This window comes from Notolabrus celidotus, chromosome 3, assembly GCF_009762535.1.
Source record: "Notolabrus celidotus isolate fNotCel1 chromosome 3, fNotCel1.pri, whole genome shotgun sequence".
NCBI classification, from domain to species: Eukaryota; Metazoa; Chordata; class Actinopteri; order Labriformes; family Labridae; genus Notolabrus; species Notolabrus celidotus.
Genome location: NC_048274.1, coordinates 3,122,842 through 3,146,576, shown reverse-complemented (window position 1 = coordinate 3,146,576; position 23,735 = coordinate 3,122,842). Strand labels below are relative to the sequence as shown.

The window sequence follows — 23,735 nt, the reverse complement described above, 5'->3', positions numbered from 1 at the left end:
TGTCGCGTCGGTGCTAATTCATGTTCGACACACGGAACAACTGGCCGAGCCCGAGCTGCCCAGACGGTATCCTGCTGGGTGACACATTCATCTCTGAGAGTCTTTTATCTGTGAAGTGCACTCCAAACATTTTGGGCATGAGAGGTCTGTTTCTAGAGTGTCAGTACAGACACTTCAAACATCTCCATACATCGTCTGTTTTTTTTACACCTACACTCAAATTATGTGCAGAGAATCAGTGTAGTTAACAGATGCAAGGTACTAATTAGATTGCTCTCTGCAAATGCAGATAAAACATGGATTAAATTTGCTATAAGGCAAGCAGTCCCTAGAAAACATGACACATAATGCCTCCTCCAACAGTGTGGTTCAGACGGCTCATGTTCAACAAAATACAGGATATTATTGAAGTGTGCTCAAATGGAATGAACAAGCTTTCTTTATTCCAAAGTTTCTTTATTGGGTTTTTTTTTATGCACAGACAAGTACAAAGTAGGTTCTGTGACACGTAACAGTAGGAACATAATTCTATGACTGATAATAGTTACCCTGTGAATGGCACAAATCAGCCAAAATCCACCATTCAAAAAAAAATTCTGCACTTCCATTTTGGGATTTCACCATGACACCTAGGACTTTTTTACAGGTCTTGGCCTGGTCTATAAGAGGTCCCCAAAACATGTCTTTAAAGTTTATGCCCAAAAAAACACTTTGAAATCAGATTTTGGTCTGCCTGAAAAGCCCTCTTCTTCAGTCCTCTTCAGAACACTCTGTTTTCTCTCTGACCACGCCCCCTCAGGAAGTGGGTGTGGCCTCGGCTGTCCAGCACGTTGATCTAATGTTTACATGTTGGCTGAATATACACGGCTGCTCAGAGATAGCGTTACTTCAACCCTCTGAATCTGATCCAGAATCTGATCCTGACGGAGAGGCGCCTGCAGCAGGACCTTTCTGAAGGATTGGTCCCAGATTTAGTGTTTCTTGTTGTTTTATTTGTCAGTATGTAGACGTGTGTCTTGGTACACAGCTACAGCTACATCTATGAACATGTAGCTGTGTGGCTATGCTAATTAGCGCTAGCACTTATCCATGACAAATAAAAATCATCCACTAGATCTTCAAATCTGCAGACGTGGGGAGTAAAACCGACCTCTGCCAGAAAGGCAGCGGGACCTTTTCTGAAGGATTGGTCACAGATTTAGTGTTTCTTGTTGTTTTATTTGTCAGTATGTAGACGTGTATCTTGGTACACAGCTACAGCTACGACATGTAGCTATGTAGCTATGCTAACTAGCGCTAGCACTTATCCATGATAAATAAAAATCATCCACTAGATCTTCAAATCTGCAGACGTGGGGAGCAAAAGCGACCTCTGTGTTTATTAAGACAGCCTACAACTAGCATGCCTCCCTCCTAAGCTCCTTGTTAGCACACATTTGTGCAGGTAATGAAAAACAGAGGAGGGGATTCAGTATTATTTTATACAGTCTATGGGCTGAACAAGCTCCGAGCTCTGACTCCGTGACCGACCGGATATTGTTGTTACGTAACAAAAACACGGAAGTCTGAAACGGCTCGTTTCACACACATTTACAGAAAGGTGTAGAAATCAGAACAGGGGCAGAATGGATTTTTTTCATTCTCGGGGGGTTTGTAGACATGCCAGGGAAACATATTCCAGGTAGAGAACCATTAAAAAGTCCATTTTGCATGATATGTCACCTTTAAAGATTCGGAGGGGCATCACTTTAAAAATCCCTATGGAGCAGGTACTTTTGCAAAACCAATGAAATCATACATTTTTTGGGGGGGGGGCTCTGAATTTGGGGCAAGATTTGGTGACTTTTGGTGCATGTTCAGGCCTCCAAAATAGGGAAAGAAGTGGCAGAAAAATAATCTTTAGGGTTCCAATAGGGCCTCACAGCCACTGCGAGTCAGTGCTAGGGCCCTAATTTAAAGAAGAAGAAGAACGAAAGGTACTTTATTGATCCCCAGGGGGGAAATTCAATTTTTTCCACTCATGCTATTTTTGGACATGCTTTTTTGGTATATACATACAATTGCACACACATGCAGTGAACATGCTTAGGGAGAGATATCAGAGTGAGGATACTGCCGTCAACCAGTGCACCCAGAGCAGTTGGGGGTCCGGTGCCTTGCTCAAGGGCACCTCAGCAGTGCCCAGGCAAGTGAACCAGCACCTCTCCAGCCACCAGTCCACTTGCCAAACTTTGCTCATACTGGGACTGGAGCCGGCGACCCTTCAGTTCCCAAGCCAAATCCCTATGGACTGAGCTACTGCCGCCCCAATTTACGAAAACACCATAGAGATCCCGCCCACCCCAGAACATTGATCACTTCACACATACCTCACATTCATACAAATTAGGGTTTCTTTGAAAGCATTTACTGTAATTTCCAAGCATAGTTTGGGTCAGGTTGTGCTGCTACAGCTTTGGAATAAATGAGAGGAAGATGACGGTTGAGGTGAGGTGTGAAATCCTGCAAGGTCATAAGGTGTTTGATCGCTCCACCCTGAAGTCTGGTTTTAAGTTCTGTGAGTTAGGAATTTGTTTGATACATTCTCTCATGGGCTTTTGTTTCTGTTATTGCAATGAGGAGTTGATAAATAAGCAGTTTGGATGTTGAGTCTCGTCCAGTCCATCGTTGTTGTTTATAGCGGATGCCAGATCGTCCTAAAAATATGGACAGTAAATTCCGGGGACATTTTTTCAGACAGTCAGGTCATAAAATGTGAAACAAGAGACTGCAATGTGGCACAAAGTCTGCTAGTGAGACAGTCTCTGGTTACTCTTGTGCACTTTAATTGATACATAACCCATGTTATAATGAGCCACTTTAGATCCATCTGCAACATCATAAGATGCTTAGAGCAACTGCTTTCACCTTCCAGCATATGGAACGTCTTCTAATATATTAGAGAGACCTTTACAGTCAGTTGGGGATCAGTTTGGGGTTGAGTGAAAAAGTCAACCATTAAATGTACATAAAGATTGACGGCTCACCTTCACATCCTACAGAGCATATTGGGAGATTCAATATTATTGGGATGACCCAGAAGTTCAAAAGTAGTGCTGGGTCACTCCAACCTTGACCAGGATGTTACCAAATATTGACCTGGTGTTTATGGTGGCCATCACATAGCCGAGATTGTGCGGCGTCATTGTGAATTATACAAAAGCTGAGTGTGATGTATTATTAAACCAGCCTCAGACCGTCAAAGAATAATGCTACAACATGCAAAACTGAAGCCTATATTCTCCCTGCACTAGACACTGACATATACCCAATTGAAGTCAGACTGTGCAGCAGGTCTCAGCTCTCAGCTCTCTGTGGTATTGATGCCCTGACCTTTCTGTTAACCAAAACACATATTTAACTCACCGCTGATAAGGCAGAGACTCTTCAGGTCTGCAGCTACCGTTCCTCCATCAAAGCATCCCTTAGAAAGGAGCTACACAGAAGCTTCCTAATGTCTCCTCAGATACAAAGCGGAGTCTGTGACAAAGCTCGCCGTGATGTATTCAAATGGTGTGCACACAAGATTCTTACAATATCTTATTCTACCATTCATCATTCAAAGTACTTCAGAAGGTAATGCAATGGGTTGTTTAGTTTCAGTTCAGTGTGTTTTGTTAATGCCGGGATGCAATATATTTCATTACACTGCATTATGTTTGTTTGTGTTGCACTGCGTTTTATTGTGGTTATGTGCAGAGCAGCTGCAAGCGGCGATCCCTGTGCTTTATTGCTCAGAGTGAGAGCTGCATGTGCTGCATTACAAACCTCTTTATCATGCCGAATGCTTCAGGGAGAGGCAGGTGGCTTTAATAAACAGATTGTGCATGGAGATGAGGATAATACACCATAAACTACCACTGTCTGTGTGCACTGCAGTGTGTGTGTGTGTGTGTGTGTGTGTGTGTGTGCTTCATCTCTCTCTCTGGTGTACATGACCTTTCCATATGGGCTGCCTGGAGTCTCACTAAAGAAATATCATTTAAATATTGAAATACTGAGCTTTCTGATGCCTCCTAATTACCAACATCTGTTACAGGGACGCTCGTGTGTTTGTGTGACTGTGTGTTGTCGTGTTCACATACTACAGAATTAGTGCTTTCATGTGTATCAGCACATGTAGGTGCGCGAGTGTGACTTCCTCATATGGTTGAGCTTTGCTCCGCTGGTTTCTCCACAGAGCCTTTGTGTTCGGATGTTAGTCTTTCTTTCACAGCCTGCATGTAAAAGTGCGCTTCATCTGCAGGCAGCAGCTTGTGGCTGAATGTGGTGAACGTAGCATGAAGAGCATTAATCCTTCCACCAGCGGAAGTACAGTACTGTATGTCTGACTGGCTGACAGGGATTTCATTTAGTGTATGCAAATAGTCTGACTCAGACACAATAAATTCTCAGCAGAGCAGTTTCTCCTCTCCTCCTGCATCCAGCTAAACTGATAGTGTAACCAATTAGAGTGTGTTTTCAGCTCTGTCACAGTGTGTTTATGTAACTGCTATCGCTGCAGCCTCATGTCCATCCAGAATAGCTCTACCAGCATGGGGTTAACGTGGTGAGAACCTTTAGCCGCAGGCTCTCCACATTTATATGTTACAGTCTAAGGGTACAAGTCATGTATTTTTGTCTTTTTGATTTCCTTTCATAGCTCAAACTCAACTGGATAACGGCTTCAAAGCAATATTGGCTAAATTATGTGAGACAAACTGGCATCCTACTGCAGAGGTGTATTATAGAAAAGTTCAACAAGAACAAAAAAAAAGAAAATGTTCAAATACCTTATTTTCTCTACTGACAGTCATGTCAAGTGTAATCTGTTACAGATATAGCATTATACATTTATACAAAATATTGCATTTTTTAAAGCTGTGTACTAACCCTGCATGGATGTGATATGATTGCTGTCATTGTTGCATGGCCTTGTTCGGCTCAGTGCCCTGAAGGAACCCAGAAACAAGATGAGCATCTAGTCACAAGCTAAGCTAACGTCAGCAGCAGCTCTATTAGCAGCCTCTCTTAAGATTTACTCAAGACCTCTCTGTTCTACCCAAGCTGCAACCTCCGGTCTAAAAATATGAGGCCAATGCAGAAGTGCTAAAAACTGCAGTTCATCGAGTGTCCACTTGAGGCTGGCTCCGGAAGTACCGGAAACCACATACACACCAATTCAAAAAAGCCAATCTTTACAGCAGAAATAAACATGTTTCCAGCCTGGTACAAAAAACGAGTGTAGTCTGGATAGCTCATTTCTCAATCGGGGGGTGAGTTTGTTTCTAAGGCGTCGATTTCAAAGATATTGAGATTACGAGTTTTCAATTATGAGAGGCACAGCTGACTTGATTGACAGGCGGGGAACACTGTAGCTATTGGCTAGGAGGCTCAAAGCCCGCCTCCTTACGTCACTCTCGCTCGACAGCAGTTATGTTGAGTTCAACATTTCCAATATGGCTGCCGCCGCCGATTAGCCTCAAAACAGCGCTTCAGAAACAGATGGGTGACGTCACGGATACTACGTTCATTATTTACACTGTCTATGATTTTACCTGGAATCATTTCCAGATATATGCTTGCCGCTGAACCTTGCGATTGTACACAGCCAGCTATGTCATTGATTGTACCGCAGACTGTATAAACATGGACGTATGTCTCCATGACATCAAATGGCAGTTGCCGTATTTTAAATGCTGGCTCAACTTAATTTTCAGTCGACCTAGCAAGAAGCAAAGACGTGGAGTTGAGGTGGACCCATAGACTGCATAAATAATGGGTGCTGTTTTGAAGCCAATCGTCGGCGGGAGCCATATTGGTAATGCTGAACTCAACCAAGCTAAGTGTGACGTAAAGAGGCGGGGTTTGAGCCTCCTAGCCAACAGCTATGTGTTCCCGCCTGTCAGTCAAGTCAGTCATGTCCTTATTTGGGCATCTAAACCGCCTCATTAGCAAAAGATTGAGCCCCCACACTGTGTGCTGATAGAGAAATCAGCTACGTAGACCCAAGCCGTTTTTTGAACCAGGCTGTAAACATGTTTATTGGTGTGTATGTGGTTTCCGGTGTTTTTGCAGCCAGCCTCAAGCGGGTGCTCGATGGATTGCAGTTTATAACACTTCCACATGGGCTTCATATTTTTAGTCCAGAGGTTGCTGCTTGGGTGGACTTTCAGCCTACAGTGTTCTCACCTGCCTGTCAAGTCAGCTGTGCAAAACTCATAACCTTTAGCATTTAAGGATGTATTTTAGCAAATTCAGATGTCTGCATTAGTAATGGCTTGTGAGTTAAATTTTTTGCAAGACAGATGGAAGTAGTGCGTAGTGCAGAGAAAAAAAAAGCATTGCTTTATCAACATGTTTAATACAGCTTAACCATACAAACACCTGCAGGGAGTCAAAGCAAGCTTTTTACACTATTCAAAGTCTCCACAGTCTCCCACCGCACTCACAGGAAACATGGTTTTGCTGCAGCTCCACTTTAAGTATGAAAGCATGTTTGGAGTTAAACACATGAGGAAAAAACATGACTTGCATTCAGTTTTACTTGTTAATATTTAGTTTCAGTTTTCCACTTGGGTGCTTTGTTCATGCAACACTAGCACTCTGCTGTCAGTGTGGTGTGGGGAGTGATCGATGTCTGTAGGCAGCAGGTGCTAGCAGGGGAGAGCCGAGCTGCTGTCGAAGGGACTTTGGTCTTTTTCTCTCTGAACAGCTCACATTTAGTGAGGATAAAGAGAGTTAAATGTCACGCCTTGATAAAAGGTTGGGACCGACTTTTGGCTCCCTGTTTCCTGTGGACCCGCTGATAAAGAAAAGTAGATGAAAATGCCGTCCGTCCTCTCTGTTTGTGGCGGTTCTTTTGGTGTGGAGAGAGGAAGAGCGAGAAAGAAGCTGAGTGAGCAGATGTCTGGTTTCTTTGATGGTTTAACTGAAGCCATGAAGAGAAAGTACCTCTATAGGCTGTGATTGATGTGCCTGAAGCTTTGAAGCAGGCTGTGAGTAAGTTAGACTCTTTGTGTAAATAGGTAAGAAGTTTAAAATATGACCTAGTTTCCTTTCCTCAAAATATAATGCAAATAACTTTGCTTTGAATTTGAATTTATAACAACAGAACCAAAGATGTAAAGAGATGAAAGCACAGTGCTGCAGCTGCCGAAGCCTGAAATATAAAGCAGACAGCATCCACAGCAGCGTGTGCGTTACACTGAGCACAGAACAGTGCTACACTTTCAGTTTGTGGGAAATGATTAAGTCAAATTTTCCTCTATTCCACTATCGTATGATTGTGCCAAAAGTCCCATTCCCCTCTCTGAATGACCACCACTGCAATAACTGAGAGGCGTTTATTGGATGGAATGATGAATAGAACTTGAGGGCAGCAATACTAATTTGTGCACAACACAAGTTAATAAAAATGAAGCATATAATACCCACGGGGAAATGAGAGGGAAAGAAAATGTAATTAAAAGTGAAAGTGCACCACATTTGTTGCAGACATAGAAAACATCTCCTCTTGCAGAGCTTAAGGAATAATTTATTGATCTCGTACTTTGAGTTTGAAACATGTTGTACCTGAAAGCTGAGGACTTTTTACTTTCAAATAAATACAGATGCAAAGAAGCGTCTTGTTGATGCAACTTTTATACCGGTTCTTGACTAGGGTGATGTTTTGGACATGCACACCACTGCTCAGTGTCTTCACAAGATTGATGCAGCTTACCATGCTTCCTTGAGGTTCATTACCAATTGTGAAGCTCTGACTCACCGGTCTCTGGCGACCCGTAGTTTGGTACATTTTCATTTATAATTCTTGGTCTGCTTCATCACTAGCTCTGTGTCTTCATCACACAAAGGTGCTGGACAGTACTCACTGCGTTCCCAGGACTGTTTCATGCTTTCTGTCCCAAAAGCTTGAACAGAAATTCAGAAAAGGGACTTTTAGGTATTCTGCATCCTGGAATTTTCTTGCAGAATGGCTTGAAACTCAAGGAGCTGGTGTCACTTAAAGCTGGGGTTGGTAGTCAGATTTAGATACACTTTTTGTTATACTGGTTAAAATGATCTTTATGTCCCGATGACAATCAATACATAATGTGTTCTTAAAAAAGAGGTAAAAAAAAGCCGCTATCTACAGCCAGAGTAAACCTGGGAAAACACCAACCAATCCCTGCCATCAGGAGCCAAATGATGAAACCAATCAAATCCCGTCCTGCCGTTCTGCCCGCCTCCTGCACAGCGTACATTTCATGTTTGTTTGTGTTTTTAACTTTCACTATGAGAATGTTTTGGTGTTTTCTTACCGCTGAGTGAGACATGAGTTCACGTAGTGCCAAATACAAACGATGTGCTGAGGACCGGTTTGGAATCAGTCACCATCATATGGTCAGGAGGAGCTCTGAGGGGACGGGGGGAGGGGTTAGACGGAGTCCTGAGGAAATGCTACATTCAAATTCATGCTAGTTTTCTGGGACTACCAACCCTAGCTTTAATGTTTTTAAATCTAAAATGAAAGACCTGGAAGTTGAATCTTTAGGATCTTGTTGTTTTTAGTGTATCTTGTTACAACCACCTCCTAGGTAACTGCTCTTTCTGCGACAAATGTTGTGCTTGTGAAGTGTACTTTGGTTCTCTGTGTGTCTATGTCTGTAACTTTGTGTTTTTTGCTGCTGGGTGTCTTGGCCAGGCCTCCCTTGAAAAAGAGATCTTTGATCTCAATGGGACCAACCTGGTTAAATAAAGGTTAAATTAAATAAATAAATAAAATACATCTAAGTCTTGGTGTATATATATTTTAAACGTTGACATCTTTACTCAATAAGGTTGTCAAAAGTGCACAAAATGATGTAAGATAAGGAAATACTGACACTACAGAGCAGATTCCAACCAAACAATAACATTTCAATAAATAGCCTTTTGTCATAATTTCTATTTAAGAATGTAGGGAATTGGGGGCACTGGTGGCCTAGTGGTCTAAGCGCCCCACGTACAGAGGCTACAGTCCTCGTCGCAGAGGTTGCAGATTTGAATCCCGGCCGCAACCATCTCATGCATGTCCTCCCCCACTCTCTACTCCCCACATCTCCTGTCTCTCTTCAGCTGTCCTATCATTTAAAGGCATAAAAAGCCCAAAAATATAACTTAAAAAAAAAAAAAAAAAAGAATGTAAAGAATTGTTCTGATACTACAAGCACAAACATGATATCATATGGAGAATACAACAATGCAAGAACACAACGAGCACACATTTCTATACTCATTGTCATTAATTTGTCTTATACTTACAGTGACCCACTTTCTGTCTTCCAGACATCGATGAGTGCAGTTTGCAGACACACACCTGCTGGAACGACAGTGTGTGTGTGAACCTCCCTGGAGGCTACGACTGTGTGTGCACGTCTGGTCCGGGCTGCAGCGGCGACTGTCCACAGGAAGAGGGAATCAGACGCAACGGGGAGGACTGGAAACCAGACTTTGACCGCTGTGCTATCTGCTCCTGCAAGGTACAGAGTGTGAACACACAACATTACAGTCTGGTGGAGAATACATTATCCCGTACATGAATGTTGTTTCTGTAATCTGTTTGGAGTGCATCTAATATCCCAGTGGCTCTGAGTGGGATCCCACTGCTGGATGGTTTGATGAATTCACAATGAGGAGAGGAAGGAACCTGAAGTGGGGACTAAAGCAAAGAGCCAGATTTAAACATTTGAGTTGCCCTCAAGTTGACACAAGACAGGAACGTGAATTGTTAAATAAAAGTATGAAACAAACAAACAGAAAATTATAAATCCTTTCTGAACCTCAGCTGACAAAGTGAAGCATCACACAGGGTCAGCTGTGTAAAGAAAAGTAGTCCTCGGTGACCAGTTAGACTCACACTCTGACAAATATTTGTGGCAACTTAACAACTCATTTCTGTGCTCGGGAGGCTGTGAGGTGCGACGGCAGGACAGTGAGATATTGATCAGGTTTGTCATCATGAAGGTGAGACACTGTAAGTGAGATTAATGCAGCACAAACACAGAGGCTGTACCTGAGAATAAAAGGCCAGGTAAGAGATATGGATGGGCATTTCAAGCAAAAATACTATGCAATAATCATTGGCATCTATTCGACGATTATTCAAATACACACATACACAGAGAGAGAGAGAGACCTGTTCCATTAACAGCCTGTTTGTGTGGCAGTCGCAGGACGAGGTGCTGCTAGTAGCGGGAACTGACAGCGTTTATCTCGATCTTTATGTCGGTGTTTCTGTGATGCAGTGTGGTGTGTACGTTTACATTTTACGGCCATGCTCAGTCTCTGGAAATACACGTGTAGTAGCGTGAGATTCAGAAACTGAGAAAATCGCCACGACCTTCGCTGATGTTTTCTTCTTCTTTTGCTATTTAATGCAGTTAGCATTCTTCTTCTTCTGTTACTTAATGTGGTTGGTAAACAGCTTCAAGACGCTCTGTAGCCACCGTCTGGTGGGAATACTGTATTACAGCCAGGCACCGGTAAAAACTATGACAATTTTTTAAATTAGAAAATATTGGAAGTAACTCTTCGATTTTTACAAAGTGAACGAATATTTGAATATTCAAAAATCATTGCCCATCTCTATTGAGAGAATTTCCCTCTGCTGCTGGATCCAGTGGTGTCTTACAAAGTTCCAAATTAACAACAAGGGGACTTTCACATGAACGTAGTGCTACCCAGTCACATTTTTTGTGTTGTTTAAAGGTGACATATCATGCAAAATTGACTTTTTAATGGTTCTTTACCTGAAATATGTGTCCCTGGCCTGTCTACAAACCCCCCGAGAATGAAAAAAATCCATTCTGCCCCTGTTTTGATTTCTACACCTTTCTGTAAATGTGTGTGAAACGAGCCGTTTCAGACTTCCGTGTTTTTGTTACGTAACAACAATATCCGGTCTTTCACGGAGTCAGAGCTCGGAGCTTGTTCAGCCCATAGACTGTATAAAATAATACTGAATCCCTCCCCCGTTTTTCATTACCTGCACAAATGTGTGCTAACAAGGAGCTTAGGAGGGAGGCATGCTAGTTGTAGGCTGTCTTAATAAACACAAAGGTCGGTTTTACTCCCCACGTCTGCAGATTTGAAGATCTAGTGGATGATCTTTATTTGTCATGGATAAGTGCTAGCGCTAATTAGCATAGCCACATAGCTATATGTTCATAGCTGTAGCTGTGTACCAAGACACACGTCGACATACTGACAAATAAAACAACAAGAAACACTAAATCTGTGACCAATCCTTCATAAAAGGTCCTGCTGCCTTTCTGGCAGAGGTCGGTTTTACTCCCCACGTCTGCAGATTTGAAGATCTAGTGGATGATTTTTATTTATCATGGATAAGTGCTAGCGCTAGTTAGCATAGCCACATAGCTACATGTTCGTAGCTGTGTACCAAGACACACGTCTACATACTGATAAATAAAACAACAAGAAACACTAAATCTATGACCAATCGTTCAGAAAGGTCCTGCTACAGGCGCCTCTCCGTCAGGATCAGATTCAGTGGGTTGAAGTAACGCGATCTCTGAGCAGCCGTGTATATTCAGCCAACATGTAAACATTAGATCAACGTGCTGGAGAGCCGAGGCACATCCACTTCCGGAGGGGGCGTGGTCAGAGGGAAAACAGAGTGTTCTGATGAGGAATGAAGAAGAGGACTTTTCAGGCAGACCAAAATCTGATTTCAAAGTGTTTTTTTGAGCATAAACTTTAAAGACATGTTTTGGGGACCTCTTAGACCAATATATATTGATGAAAAAAGCGTGATATGTCCCCTTTAAAGTTGTTTTGTTCATATTTTTGTGTTTACAATCCCACTTAGAAGTTTGCAGCTCATATGGAAATATTTGTAGATGATCTTTCCCCCTTGAATAACTTTATCAGAGAGCTGTCTTATCTAGCAGGCGTATGCCAGACGTGTGATCCATACGCTGCATACACCTGCACAACATTTTTCGACTTACTACGACGGTTACAAGCGTGCTCTTAACTTATACAAAACGTACCTATAACTTATGAGACGTACGCCAGTGTAATCACCAATTTTTGTATAGGTTGGCAAAATCGTCAAGGTGTAGACTGAGATCTGCAGCATTCCTTGTCATGTTCCAGATACTTCAGGAGAGGTTACATATAACTGGGATAAAAAAAAACACCTGTGCTAAGTTGATATCAAACAAAATGCAGACATTTTCTTTATTTCACGTCACTCACTGATGTAAGCCGTACATACTGTTAGTCACAAGGGAAGTTAACATTTCAGGAACAAGAGCTGTCATGGAGGAAAAGGGGGAGAAAAACGGCTGACTAGAGAAAAATGAGAGACAGGCGAGTTTCTTCCTCACTTTGGGGGTGTTTAGCATGCCTGCAGGATCCACTGCCCTGCTGCTTTCTGAGCCAGACGTGAGACGCTCGATGAATGCATAAAGGCATCGATCTGAGTTTTAGGAAAGAGAGCTATAAAGAGCTGTATGTGTGGGGTGAAGGAAAGGCGGTGGTTTATGATGAAGGAGTGATGCATTGAAGATAATCCAGGTAGGACAGACTGAGGGAACTCATGGATTGGTTTGTTGAACAGGAGTAAACATTTGAAAAAGGTATTGAAACCAAACAGCAATGATCTCCCATATTCCACAGTCATCCAAGTGTTGTTTTAATCTAAAGCAAAAGGATAAATTGAGTCAAATTTGGACATTATGTGATTTTGGACAACCGGAGGCAGATGAAGCAGTTGAGTGAATTTATTGAAGGAAAAAAAGGGTGGAGGGAAGGGATCCAGGGTCCAAAGCGTGAGGAGGGAATCTGAGGATAGGTGAAGGCTGGAGATGTGAGGGCTTGAGGAGGAGGCTGGTGAATGAATCCAGGGAGAGAGTGTGGCAGCGATTGGGCAGTAGTACTGGGGGCTCGTGGAGGCACTGGAAGAATGGAGGACAGCAGAGCTAGCCACTGGTAAAAACACACAAAGCTGGAAAACTCAAACAATTGAAAATTCACGAGAGAACTCCAGAGCAGGGGTTCTCAAAGTGTGGGTCCGGACCCCCTGGGGTGTCGTGAGACACAAATAGGGGGTTGTGAGATGTCTTCCAGTGTCTTAATTATCTAAAAATAGTCATTTTTTTCTGTTAGAATAAAAAACATCGACACAAATAGTAGCTAAACTTGAAATAAAACCTTGAAAATACAAAATGTAATGAGTTTTCTGCCTTTCTTTTTGCTAGATGACTCCTAAGTTTAGGGTTAGTGAACAGTTAATTATCAAAAGCATCAGTAGCAGTAGGTTAATTCATAACGGCACAGGAAACACAGACACATGCTCATATAGGCAGGCAAATTTTCTGCAGAACATCACTTTGAGGGACAGTAGGGGTCGCGAGTCTTTTGAACCAATATTTTGGGGTCGTGGGCTGAAAAGTTTGGGAACCCCTGCTCTAGAGAATGGGCCGACATACCGCATCAGATGTGGAAATAATCTGGCACTGGAGAAGCCTCACATGCAGGGCTTAAATGCAGGTGGTGATTGCAGGTGCGAAGGTGCAGGTGGAGCCTCCCAATCTCTGTGAGGAAGAGAGAGAGACTCCACACAAGAAAACAACTTCCACAAATGCCAACTTAAAAGCCAAAAACATCTTGCAATCACCAAACATTAGACGTCATGATTCCACAGATGTAACTCAACAAGGACCAACATGCTCTTAGATCAAATAACCCTCAAAGAATACCCAGCAGAGGATCTCCTCATCACATGTCTTTACTGAAAACAAGACATCAATAAAGGAGCATGTAGTCTGCATACATCATATCCATCACAAAGCTGTTGTCATAAAAGTCAACATAAAAGGCGATATAAAGATGCTGTTTGGTTTAGCAGTCCAGCACAGCATTAGCATGCATGCTCAGTCTCGTTCCTGGCATTAAAAGGAGCAGTCTGCCTCCATGCATCCTGCCAGCATGCTACAACTAGAGCAGTAATTTCCCAGCAAGTCCAGAGCCGTAACCGTAAAGACCAACGCCACTGCTATCGTTACCCTGGGACCGAGCGGCTACTGTAGCAAGACAATATGCATCGATAAAACATTGGCTCTGTATTGCCCTTTTAATGGTATTCGGAATGATTTTATGCCCCCCATACATTTCCTAACAGCCATTTTATGTAACATTTTTACATCATCATTACCCTGTCATCCCCGGGCCAGACAGTGCTGGCTGTGGTGAGTAAAATGGACCATAAAGTTTTTCTGCGAGTGGAGACGGTGAGCCAGGGACACGGCGGTGGCTGGGTGGGCACATGGATCCAGCTTTTTCCTTCTGAATCTGACTTTGTATTCTGGCCCAGGCGCTGAACCTCTGACTCATTCTGGCTTCATTCATGGCTCTAATAAATTGTTGGAAAATAGAGGTTGAAGAGATGATGCGTATGCATTAAAACCCCTCATTGGTATGTTGGCCTTGAATAATCTTCCTAAATGCCCCGCTATGCAAAGCTGTTAAAAAGTTTCCGTAAAGACGTCTGACACAGTTGTCAGATATGCAAAATGAGTAGGGGTGGGAATTGATAAGATTTTATCTGTGTCAATGCCATTATCGATTCTGCTTATCAATCCAATTCCTTATCAATTCTCCTAACGATTCCTGAGTATTTTTTTGAGGGGTAAGAAAGTAGTTCTGCACAGTCTTCTGCACCAAAAGGAACCGTTCTATTTTTTCAAAAATTATGTCTGCACAAGACTGAACATGAACATATTCAACTTGAACATACTGAACAATAGGGTGACCTCATTCTCGTGTGGCTCAGATGTGGCCCCTCGAGCGTGGATGGAAAGACTTTGAATTTGGAGAAGAAACACACTTTTCCTCCAGGGGTCATCGCAGAGGTATTATACCCACTCTCGGTGCGTCATGTTCCGCCGCGTGAGTCCGGACGTGACCCCTGGAGCCTTGATAAAAAGACTTTGAATTTGTAGAGGAAAAACACTTTTCCTCCAGGGGTCATCGCGGAGGTATTATACCCACTAACGGTGCCTCATATTCAGCCGCGTGAGTCCGGAAGTGGCCCCTGTAGCCTGGATGGAAAGACTTTGAATATGTAGAGGAAAAACGCTTTTCCTCCGGAGGACATCGCGGAGGTATTTTACCCACTCTCGGTGCCTCATTTTCGGCCATTTGAGTCCGGACGTGGACCCTGGAGCCTGGATGGAAAGACTTTGAATTTGGAGAGGAAAACCGCTGTTCCTCCTGGAGTTATCGCAGAGGTATTTTACCCGCCTTTGTTTCCTCATTTTCAGCCGCGTGAGTCCAGATGTGGCCCCTGGAGCCTGGATGGAAAGAATTTGAATTTGGAGAGGAAAACCGATGTTCCTCCTGGGGTCATCGCGGAGGTATTTTACCTGCTCTCGGTGCCTCATTTTCGGCCGCGTGAGTCCAGATGTGGCCCCTGGAGCCTGGATGAAAAGACTTTGAATTTGTAGAGGAAAAACACTTTTCCTCCGGGGGTCATCGCGGAGGTATTATACCCTCTAACGGTGCCTCATTTTCAGCCGCGTGAGTCCAGACGTGACCCCTGGAGCCTGGATGGAAAGACTTTGAATTTGGAGAGGAAAACCGCTGTTCCTCCTGGAGTTATCGCAGAGGTATTTTACCCGCCTTCGTTTCCTCATTTTCAGCCGCGTGAGTCCAGATGTGGCCCCTGGAGCCTGGATGGAAAGAATTTGAATTTGGAGAGGAAAACCGATGTTCCTCCGGGGGACATCGCGGAGGTATTTTACCCACTCTCGGTGCCTCATTTTCGGCCATTTGAGTCCGGACGTGGACCCTGGAGCCTGGATGGAAAGACTTTGAATTTGGAGAGGAAAACCGATGTTCCTCCTGGGGTCATCGCGGAGGTATTTAACCCACTAACGGTGCCTCATTTTCAGCCGCGTGAGTCCGGACGTGACCCCTGGAGCCTGGATGAAAAGACTTTGAATTTGGAGAGGAAAAACGCTTTCCCCCTGGGATCTTTGCGGAGGTATTTTACCTGCTCTCGGTGCCTCATTTTCGGCCACTTGAGTCCGGACATGGACCCTGGAGGAAAATACTTTGTATTTGGAGAGGAATAACACTTTTCCTCTGCATTTTTCCTCGTGGTTGAAGGAGTTTTGCGTCGCAGAGTGTGTGACGTAATGCAACGTACCACAACGAGATGTGACGTTGTGCAGGAAATTGAATCGTTAAGAAGAATCGATAACATTTGAGGTGTACAATTCAAACGGAATTGATCAATTGGAACCGGTTCTAAGTCGGATCCGGTTTATGATTCCCACCCCTAAGTGTATCCTAATGCCTTGGATTTGTCTCATAAAGGTATCCAAATGTGGCTACTGATTTCTTTTATTTTGTTGTTTTGAGTCTCTTCTCAGTTTCAATATCTTTCCCTGCCTCAGCACACTAAATCACAGACATTTAGTTTTCTGGCAAGGGTTTCACTCTCGTCAAAGATGTAAAGTCTCTGAAGCAACGTTCAGGGCACCTGGGAACCCTTCAACTCTTCACTTGAACCAAACAGATGAAAGCTTTTGTTTTAGCAGCTGTTGAACAAAGAGTGAGTCACCTCAATGATCAAGAAACTCTGGGATTCTTCTTAGCAGCTCAGGATGAAGCAGCATGTGAAGGTGAAGTGTTTGTTAGCATTATCTTTTGGAGCAGCTTAATGGAAGAAAGCAGTATATAGGTGCCGTGCAATCAGAACAGAGACTTCATATACAGTAGCTGCAGACTGTGTTGCATCTCTCACTGGTTGAACTCCACACCTTGACCCTTTGATGCATGTCTTACTCACACTCTTTTCACACTTCCCCCTCATTCATCAGCTGTCAAAGAAAGGCAAAAACACTGTAAAGTGACTTCAAAGAGAGACAAAGCAAACACTCACAGTAACTCCATATACACATAAAACCATGTACTGATACTGACTGGGATCCGCACTCATTGCATTTGCACACCAACAGGCTCTTTATAGGCAGGTGTGATGAACTCGTGACTCTGTTCAGGGCAAGCAGCAAAATATGAGTCCAATGTGGAAGTGTTAAAAACTGCAGTTTATTAGAAAATTAGAAACTAGAAAATGCACACAACTGAGAAAGAAAGGCTTGACAAAATAATCCTGCAGAGCTACTGCTACAACCTCGTACCTCTCTTGAGATCACAGGCAACAGAAAACACAGTTTTACCTTTAATCTAAAGCAAAAGTTAAACTAACGACGACCATAATGAAACGTAAGGAGTCAAAACTCTCTCACAGCGCATCAAAAGAAAGTCAACAAAGAGTATTTCATAGGCTTCATTATAGCAAAGACAAACTCTCCAAGTTCTATCCAGATAAGACAGAAGAGGAGTGCAGTAGGTGCTCCCAAACCCCTTGCAACCTTACCCACATGTTTTGGACATGTCCCGAACTATGCGAGTATTGGAAAGCCTTCTTTTTGGCAATTTCTGACATCCTGGACCTAAAGATTCAGCCATCTCCTCATATAGCCATCTTTGGCAGAGCCCCGCTTGATTTAGCTACTACAAAAACGCAAAACAATGTGATAGCATTTGTGTCCCTGGTTGCCCGGAAAAGAATCCTTTTGCTTTGGAAGTCTTCTCAACCACCTTTATTCAGAGTTTGGCTAAACGATGTTTTAAGTCTGCTAAAATTGGAAAAGATAAAATTCACCATCAGGGGCTCATCGGATAAATTTTATACCCACTGGAGGCCTTTACTTGATTACGTAGACCGCCTCCCTCCCAAGGAGTTGACCACATAGACGGCAGCGCTAATTCAGTACCTTCTCCTTACTTCTTACCTACGTGCCCCCGTCCCTGGTGGCTGCTCCCCCCCCCCCCCCCCCATTAGAGGCCTTTGCGCGGTGGAGTCTGGGCGCCTGGAGCCGACATGGGTCATGTGGACAATGCTGCCCGATTTAGACTGTTTCTGACTGGGATGCGAGCAGCAAACAAAACTAATATCAAACTCCTTATGAACGACATCTTATATTTCTATTTATTTATTTATTTATTTCCTTACTTATTTATTTATGTCTGTACCACGTGTTACTTGATTGTATTGTATTTTATTTTACATTCTGTTTTCTTAATTTGAGCTGGGGTTTGAGAGAGTGGGGTGGTGGGAGGACGGTTGTTTGTGTGTGTGTGTGTTTAAAAACAGAAAAAGACTGTTAACTATTACACTGTATTGGTTGTACTGGAATAATCCTGCAAAAACAAAATAAAAAAAACTGAGTAGATACTTCTACCGGCATGATTCTAACCCAAAAAAAAAAAAAAGAAAGTCAACAAAGACAAAACCAAACCTTGTTAGTTGCTAGAAACTATATGAAGTGAGTAGACAAAATAGGAGGATAAACTTTGTTTTTTCCCCACACGCCTCCATGAACTGGTTTGCGAGGATTAAACATGAGGAGAAATCACATCTGTTGCATTCTCAAATTAAGTCCTTGTGTCTCTAATTATCTTTGCAGAGGGTCACCATGTTTCTCTAAGCCTGTTTGCCCTCTGGCTGCTGTGTCCTCGTTCTGCAGGATGCTCAGACGTACTGCAGGAGGAGACCCTGTGACTGTTCAGACCCAGACGAGGATCTGTTCTGCTGCCCTGGCTGCGACAACAGGCCCAGCAGCCAGTGTCTGGACCAGAGCGGACGTACACTCTACCGCAGTGGAGCCTCCTGGCTGTACGGCTGCCAGCAGTGCCGCTGCATGGTCTGTACACAAGAAATACACACAATAACACATTCATATGGAAGCTGCATGAATTCTGCCAACAGGAATGTGGAGTAACAAGTCTGCTGGAAGGAAACGAATGACACGAAAAACAAAGAGTGTCTTCACAAACATGAAGCTGACAGCTGGGCTTTGTGTTATACCTGGCCCTGATCTGCTGCTCAGCTGTGTGTGAGTGTGTGTGTGGTGTATGTGTGTGTGTGTTTGGAGGACCCAAATAATTACCACCTCTCTAATAAGACACGCAGCAACATGTCAGCGTGTGAGCTGTAACAGCATCCACCAGATCAGCTGATTTACACACAAAGGCAAATCAAATCCACCCACACTCACATTTGTGCCGACTCTCTTCTGATGCTCTGCCTCCCTGTGTGCGTCTCTGCAGGAGGGGGAGGTGGACTGCTGGCCTCTGGTGTGCCCCGTGTTGATGTGCGAGTACTCGGCGGTGGCGGAGGGTGAGTGTTGCCCGCGTTGCGTCACAGACCCCTGCCTGGCCGACAACCTGTCGTATGACATCCGACAGACGTGCCAGGACCCTGCAGGTGTCATGCGCCTCAGCGGGGACAAATGGCATATGCCCAACTCGCCCTGCACCACCTGCAAGTGCAAGGTAGGATACACAGCAACAAGAACACACTAAATATTTACTCAGGGATAATTCAAGCAGGGGATTTTGACTAAATCAACTTGCAGTTCTTAAAATAGTGAACACTTTGTTTCCTTGATTTTGAGCCGCACTGTTGCATCACTCAGCTGCCAGGGTTCTCACACATACTAAGCCCTGGCAGCACATCACCCCCACTCTCATGCGTCTCCACTGGCTCCCTGTTAGGTACCACATCTCCTATAAACTCCTCCTCCTCACTTACAAATCCCTGCATGCCCTTCCCCCACCAATACCTGACTGACTTCCTCCACCAACACACTCCATCCTGGAACCTACGGTCTTCAGACCTGGGTCTCCTCTCCATCCCCCTGACTAAGCTGCGATCTTTTTCATGTTGACTAAATCCAAAGACATTTCATTTTGGAATTTAAGAACCTCACATAGATACTTATTTTTGATGTTCATGTAGGCATTAGAGCCTATCTGTATCTGCTCCACAAGGTAAAGGTATAGTTTGTCTCTGAGCAGCAGAGGGATCTTGCTGAGTCAACCAAAGCTCCAAGAAAAGGACAAAAACTACTTGACTTTAAGAGTCCATCCATCCTTTATCTTGACTGCTTATCCCGTTAGGGGTCAGGGGGGGCTGGAGCCTATCCCAGCTGGCTTTGGGCGGAAGGCAGGGTACACCCTGGACAGGTCGCCAACCTATCACAGGGCTAACACAGAGAGACAGAAACCATTCACACCCATGGGCAATTCAGAGTGATCAATCAACCTGGTGAGCATGTTTTTGGACTGTGGGAGGAAACCGGAGTACCCAGAGAGAACCCACGCATGCGTACATGTTAACTCCACACAGAAAGGCACCTGCCTGGCCGGGGAATCGTACCAGGAACCTTCTAGCTGTGAGGCAACAGCGCTACCCACTGCACCACCGTGCAGCCCGACTTTAAGAGTCATCCCAGTCAAAATCAAGCAGCAAACATGAGTGACATAAAAAATAAGTCAGTATGGAAGTGTAAAAATGTGCAGCTTCTCAAATATCCACTTGAGGCTGGCTCACAAGCCAAGGAGACCCCACCAGAAGGGCTTTTTTCTTTCTTTCTTTACCTCACTTTTAATAAATTATTTCAATGGTTATACATAATGAGGCATAATTATGGGTGTTACTGATTTGTAGCCATCATTGGGGTTTACTAGGCCTCTTCAGAAACCTGTGGTTGAAGTCTGAGAGACTACATCCATGTTTTAATACAGCCTATGGTCAAACATATTTTGAAAAAGTAAAGATCTGCACACCGGGAAGCTCCCGTTGGAGGAAGCTGACATGCTCTTCATTAAGAAGACTCAAAGAAGACTTGAGAAGAAGCACGTTGTCTTGAAACTTTGGATCCAGCACCCACAGAGGGATGTTTGTGTCAGATTATTCTGCTATGAAAATATAAACATTGGCGTATCTTTGGTTTTGAGTTTTGCCGGTGGATATTCTGTTCTCTTAACCCTCCTGTTATGTTGCGAGTCAAATTGACCCGTCTATTTTAGGTAATATATGCCTTCCAAACCAGCTAAATGCAGCATGAAAATCTGTGCAGTATGTGACAGAAGAAGTGTTGTGTTAATATATCAACATCACTTCATGAAAAATAAAAAAAATCAAAGTGTGAAATATAATAAACAAAAATCTAAGTCTTGTAAAACTATTGTATTTATATTTAGGTCTTTCCAATGTACATTAAAAAAAGTTTTAACATTAATTTTAATGAAAAACGAGTGAGTTATCCTCATTGAACCATGATCTTTGAGAATTAAAGAACACCAATGGACTAAATATTGATTTAAGTGGTTAGTAATGGAGTTAACAATTAGATTTAAAAAAATGTGTATTGGGATTTTTTGGGAGTCTGACACTTTTGGATAATTGAATATGCCCCGGGTCAAATTGACCCAGGAATATTACTGCTGTTCCAGAGAAACGAGCATAACAGGAGGGTTAAAGACGTATGTGAAACTTATAAACAGGTTTGTTTTATAAATTCTTATTGTTAAAGTGTTATCACCCAGGGATGTAATGAGGCGCCCAGTGAGTTGAGGTTGTTTCTGCTCAGAATTTAGCTCCAGTTTGGTCTCCACCACCTCCTGAGAAAATAAAATCAAATATACTGCGATCCAAAAAGGGGGGTTTAAAAATGATTTGTGGGCTAATGAGCGTCCGCTTTCACACTACACGTCAGTCATTGTAACTAAATATCTACGTAACAAGCAGAGAGCTTTTTAAACTATCAATCTTCCATACACCAACGGAATAAAACCTTGATTTAAATGGTTATTAATAGAGTTAACAATTATTTTTTGGGGTTCTGACACTTTTGGATAATTGAATACGCCCCGGGTCAAATTGACCCAGGAACATTATTGCTGTCCCTAAGAAACGAACATAACAGGAGGGTTAAACCACTTCAAATGCCACAATTATTCTGAGACAATGGTAAACATGCTGCACTTATTAGACCCCTCTTTTGTCTGTATATGTCTCCCTCTGAGGACTCCGAGGACTGATGTGCTGATAGAGCTGGAGCCACTTTACAGAGGCATTAGGAAGTAGTTCCAACGTGAGGTGTGACACTGTGACATTGAAGTCCATTGATTATCCAGTACCGGGACCTTGTCAGTGGAAAGAAATATTGCTGCAAAATTGTCACTGCCTGGTGTCGCACATCCTAAACGATGTCTCCCTCACATGTGCTGGAGTAGCAGCATAAATCTCACAGACTGATGTCTCCAAACTGTAGCAGATAATCCTCCAACTAAATGACTAACACCAGAAGAAAGCACAAAACACAGTGTTCCCTTGTAAAAGATGTACAGTGGTGTTATAGATGTGATGTTGACATTGTAAAATCCCTCAGTGTGAAGTCTTTATGTTTGAGTGATTATGGCCGCCCAGGCTTTGAATCAGATCTCACATGCATCATTTACAGCTTTGTATAATTCACAGCATTATATTTAATTCTCTTTATCTCCTCTGTCTGTTCTCTCCGTGCAGAACGGGAATGTTTGCTGCTCGGTGGATCTCGACTGCCTTCAGAACAACTAAAGCTATCCCCTCCCTTTCACTGCGGGACTGCCATGCCCCCCTCCTCCCCCGTCTGATGACTCCCCCTTGGATTACTAAAAGAGACTCACGCACACAAATGTGCATGCCAGCGTGTGCACGGAAAAATATGAACACACACTGGACAGACTGAGGCGTCGAGGCTGTGCTTTTATGCCGTCAACCTTTCCACTTAAAGTGAACGAACGAGTGAGTGTGTGTGTGCGTGTGTGTGTGGCTCAGGTGGAGACTGAGGCCATCGTCACTACGGTCACTGTGTCGTGTTTGTGTCTCTGTCTTGTTTCCATTTCACTACGTGTCTTTAGGAAAGCTGTTCAGCGTTAACTCTCCATCCCCAAAAACCAGAGACAAGTGTCAGTTTGTCATTAAGAGAAGAAGAATTGTAACTTCAACAACAAAGACTAATGCATCCTTAATTTACACCATGCTCTGTGCAGCTACAGTTCTCAAGTTTGACGAAAAACAAAAGAGGATTTGATGTAAAAATAACAAGTAGGAACGGAGCAAAACATACCTTTGAGTCTGATGATTCATTCTCTAAATCAAAAACTTCTCCTCTCATGGGAAAGACTTTTCATGTCATTTCAAATATTTTCTTACCTTCTGCTGAGCTCAAAAACCTCACCTCTGCTTTGTCTTTGATCAAAGTAATTTCATGGTACGTTTTGACAATCGGCTGTTTAATCATTAATATTTTTTTGTTTTCTTTGTGTTCTACATTTCCTCTCTGACTCACACAGTAAACAGTAAGCAAACAAACTTCTGTGGGGAAGAAACAGAAAGTTATTGAATAATAAATCTTTACTTTTTCTTACTCACTTGTCTTTGGCTGATAACAGAAAAAACAAACAGGTGCATAACTTTTCCAGCAACGTCCATACATCTCAGCATTTATCAAAAGACGTGACTCATTTTGAAGCATCCTCTGAGTGTAGTATAAGAAACTCCAGACTCTGACGACCCTGTAATTGAGTGTCCCGCTGTGAACCTGTTAGTCGTCTAACGGAGCTTTTAAACTGTCAAATCATTGACATTTAAAGAAAGAAGAAGAAGAAATGTACTTTATGAATCCCCAGGGGGGGAAATTCATTTTTCCACTCGTGTTATATTTTTTGGTCATGCTACACACAGTTTGGTGTACATGCACTTAGGGAGAGATGTCAGAGTGAGGATGCTGCCATCAACCAGCGCACCTCGAGCAGTGGGGGGTTCG

The 23,735-nt window shown here is 43.2% G+C and overlaps 1 protein-coding gene across 1 annotated transcript in view; it reads left to right on the top strand.

The window, feature by feature from the left end:
- LOC117810657 (protein kinase C-binding protein NELL1-like) overlaps positions 1 to 23,336 on the top strand; it is a 459,515-nt gene extending 436,179 nt beyond the window's left edge. The window contains exons 17-20 of the mRNA XM_034680585.1: positions 9,328 to 9,521; positions 18,606 to 18,782; positions 19,189 to 19,413; positions 22,454 to 23,336. Of these exons, the coding sequence (XP_034536476.1) occupies positions 9,328 to 9,521; positions 18,606 to 18,782; positions 19,189 to 19,413; positions 22,454 to 22,504 (647 nt within the window). The 3' untranslated portion in view covers positions 22,505 to 23,336. The remainder of the gene's footprint in view (positions 1 to 9,327; positions 9,522 to 18,605; positions 18,783 to 19,188; positions 19,414 to 22,453) is intronic.
- The last annotated feature ends 399 nt before the right edge of the window (positions 23,337 to 23,735 follow it).